Source organism: Phalacrocorax aristotelis, chromosome 19 (genome assembly GCF_949628215.1).
Source record: "Phalacrocorax aristotelis chromosome 19, bGulAri2.1, whole genome shotgun sequence".
In the NCBI taxonomy this organism is placed as follows: Eukaryota; Metazoa; Chordata; class Aves; order Suliformes; family Phalacrocoracidae; genus Phalacrocorax; species Phalacrocorax aristotelis.
The window spans coordinates 5739085-5741588 of NC_134294.1; the positions used below are offsets into that span (position 1 = coordinate 5739085).

The 2504-nt window shown below is 60.9% G+C and overlaps 1 protein-coding gene across 2 annotated transcripts; it reads right to left on the reverse strand.

Moving 5' to 3' along the window:
• Window positions 1-572: 572 nt before the first annotated feature.
• Window positions 573-2298, reverse strand: HES4 (hes family bHLH transcription factor 4). 2 transcript variants are annotated; one of them, XM_075113772.1, is made up of 4 exons: window positions 2010-2298; window positions 1813-1908; window positions 1640-1727; window positions 573-1478 (listed from the first exon to the last, which is right to left on the reverse strand). In XM_075113772.1, the coding sequence occupies exons 1-4, from the start codon at window positions 2190-2192 to the stop codon at window positions 898-900; spliced, it is 948 nt and encodes a 315-aa protein (XP_074969873.1). In that variant the 5' UTR covers window positions 2193-2298; the 3' UTR covers window positions 573-897. The 2 variants fall into 2 exon arrangements, with proteins under 2 accessions (XP_074969873.1, XP_074969872.1); XM_075113771.1 differs by having other exon boundaries at window positions 2082-2295.
• Between the last annotated feature and the right edge of the window lie 206 nt (window positions 2299-2504).

A 2504-nucleotide genomic window follows, 5' to 3' on the forward strand; every position in this document is an offset into this window, starting at 1 on the left:
GACCCTTTATACCTTCTAATTACCCTCCTCACAATAGGCACAGACTCTCTTGCCTCTTTTGTAGGCGAGATAGTAACTTTTGCGCGCACACCACCCCCACGCTCGCAATCGCTATGGCAAGGAGCGAAATCTTGAGAGCCACGTTATTTCAGGAGCTCTCTGAGCAGGCACCGAGCATTTCCTTCGGTTGCAGGTTGGTTTTGGAATCTGTTTCTTTCGAGTGGGAACATGATGCTTCCAAAGCTCTCAGGGGACACAGGATGCTGCCAGACCCCACCCCCCTCAACCCCATCACCTTCCCCGCCCCCCCCCACCTCTTTTTCACAGGAATCCCTTCCAACAGCCTTATTTAAGGCCATAAAGTTCACTCCTACTTCGAGGGGGTTGCACGCACAGGGTGAGCTTGTCCCTGCCCACTTTCACCCAACAAAATGAAAGGAAGGGGGGTGAAAAATTATATCTATTTCAAAGAGTTTATTTATTTTAACACCTGCATTTTTTTTCTTTTTCTTTTTTTTTTTTTTTGGAAGTCTTCAACACAGGCACGCAAACACACACACAGACAAATGGGATACAAACAACTTTGGCATTATACTTTTGAATATTTGTTACAAAACTATTTCTCATTTATTTTTTTTTAAAAAAAGTATCTCAAATAAAGGCATTTTAAAGGAGTAAAAATACAAGTCGAGATCCCAACCTCTGAAAATAATAAATAGCATGTTCATAGTAAGGTCCTTTTTTCCTTTCTGTTTAAATCTGCTTAAAAAACCCAAACATAAAACAGGGCTCCATACAACGGAGCCAACAGAAGAGTTTGGTTGGTTTTTTTTTTTTGGGGGGTGGGGGGGGGGTGGGGGTGGGGGGTAGAAGGGGTTGGAAATCGCTTTAGGCAAGTCACCAAGGCCTCCACACCGATTCACTGCGCTCTCCGATGGGACTTCCCGCCTGGGACGCCGAAACAATGCTGCCCCCAAATGATGTCAAGCCCTGCACCGGGGATGCTGACGGGGTGGCGGCCGCGTTCCCCGAGCCGCTGCCTGCGGACACCGGCACGTTGGCGTTGGCGTACAGGGGAATAACTGGTCCGGAGCTGGGAGGGAAAGCCGGGTTCGGGATGAGAAAAGCAAACTGGCCGTCGGTAGCAGGGACGAGCTGGAAGCCCCCGTAGACTTTGGGGGACAGGGCTTCAGCAGGGTTCAGTTTGCAGGGCACGGGCACAGCTCCGGCTGCTGCGGGGGGCAGCTGGACGTGCAGAGGCTGCTGCGCCAGATGTGCGGGCTGGCTGGACGGCGGCGGCGGCGGGTAGTTCATGGCCACGATCTGACCCAGGCAAGCCGAGAGGTGACTGAGGAGTCGGGTACGCACGTCGGTGTTCACCCCTTCGCAGGTGGACAGGAACCTTGTCACCTCGTTCATGCACTCGTTGAATCCAGCCCGGTACTTGCCAAGGACGGTGGGGTCGGCGCTGAGAGCGGCTGGAGGATAGAGGGCGGCAGGTGAGCTTGCAGGTCAGGAGCCGGGTTCCTTGCAGCCGGTCCGCCGTCCCCCGCCCCCGGCTCCCGGTCCCCAGCCCCCGGTCCGCGGTCCCCGGTCCGGAGCCGGTGTCCCCCCCCCAGAGCAGGCAGGTTGCGCTTACCCGTCATCTGTGCCCGCTGCAGGTTTCGCAGGTGTTTGACGGTCATCTCCAGGATGTCCGCCTTCTCCAGCTTGGAGTGCCGGGAGCTCTGCGGGAGGAGACCGGAGCCGTCAGGGCTGCCCGCGGCCGGCCGCCGGACCCCCCGGAGCCCCCTCCCCTCCCGCCCCACTTACGTCCTTCTTCAGCGCGTCCAGGATGAGGGTCTTCAGCTGCCCCAGGCTCTCGTTGATCCGCGCCCGGCGCCGTTTCTCCATGATGGGCTTGGAGGACTGTGGGGAGAGCGGAGGACGGTAAGCTCCCACCGGGCCAGCCCGGGCGCGCCCCCCCCTCCCCCTCGCCTCGGTCCCCCCACCCCATTCCCATCACCGACCTCAGCACGGCCGCGGGCTCGCCGCCATCCAGCATCGCCGCTGCTGCTCCCCGATCGGCACCCGCCATTTACCTTCCGGTGCTCGCTAGCACTCCGCGGTTTGTCCGGCGTGTGGCTGGCGTTGGCCGGTGCCCCCGCGATGGGGGAAGCGGTCGGTTTCTCCATGCCCGTATCGGCGGGCATGGCGCGGCTGGCGGGAGGGCGGGCGGGCGCGTGGGGCGGCGGGCGCGGGGCGCGTGCGGCAGCGACGGCGCGCGGCGGGACCGGCAGTACCGGCGGACGGCGCCCCGCGCCTTTATACCCGCCGCCGGCTCCCCATTCGTGTGAAACCGCCGCCGCGGCCGTTCCCACACTCGCGGCAACCAATCAGAGCCCGGCCCGGGCCCGACCGCCGCGCCGTCCGCTCTCCCATTGGTCGGTTCCTGACTCTTACGCCTGTCCGTCATACACCACGGCCCGCCCCCGCGTCGGCGGCCGCCGGGTGCGCGGCCACGT

Excerpts from the sequence above, each read along its gene's own strand:
- HES4 (XM_075113772.1), bottom strand. The coding sequence starts at position 2,192 with ATGCCCGCCGATACGGGCATGGAGAAACCGACCGCTTCCCCCATCGCG. Across the intron at positions 1,909-2,009 it reads GAGCCCGCGGCCGTGCTGAG|TCCTCCAAGCCCATCATGGA; the intron begins GTCGGTGATGGG and ends CTCTCCCCACAG. Across the intron at positions 1,728-1,812 it reads TGGACGCGCTGAAGAAGGAC|AGCTCCCGGCACTCCAAGCT; the intron begins GTAAGTGGGGCG and ends CTCCTCCCGCAG.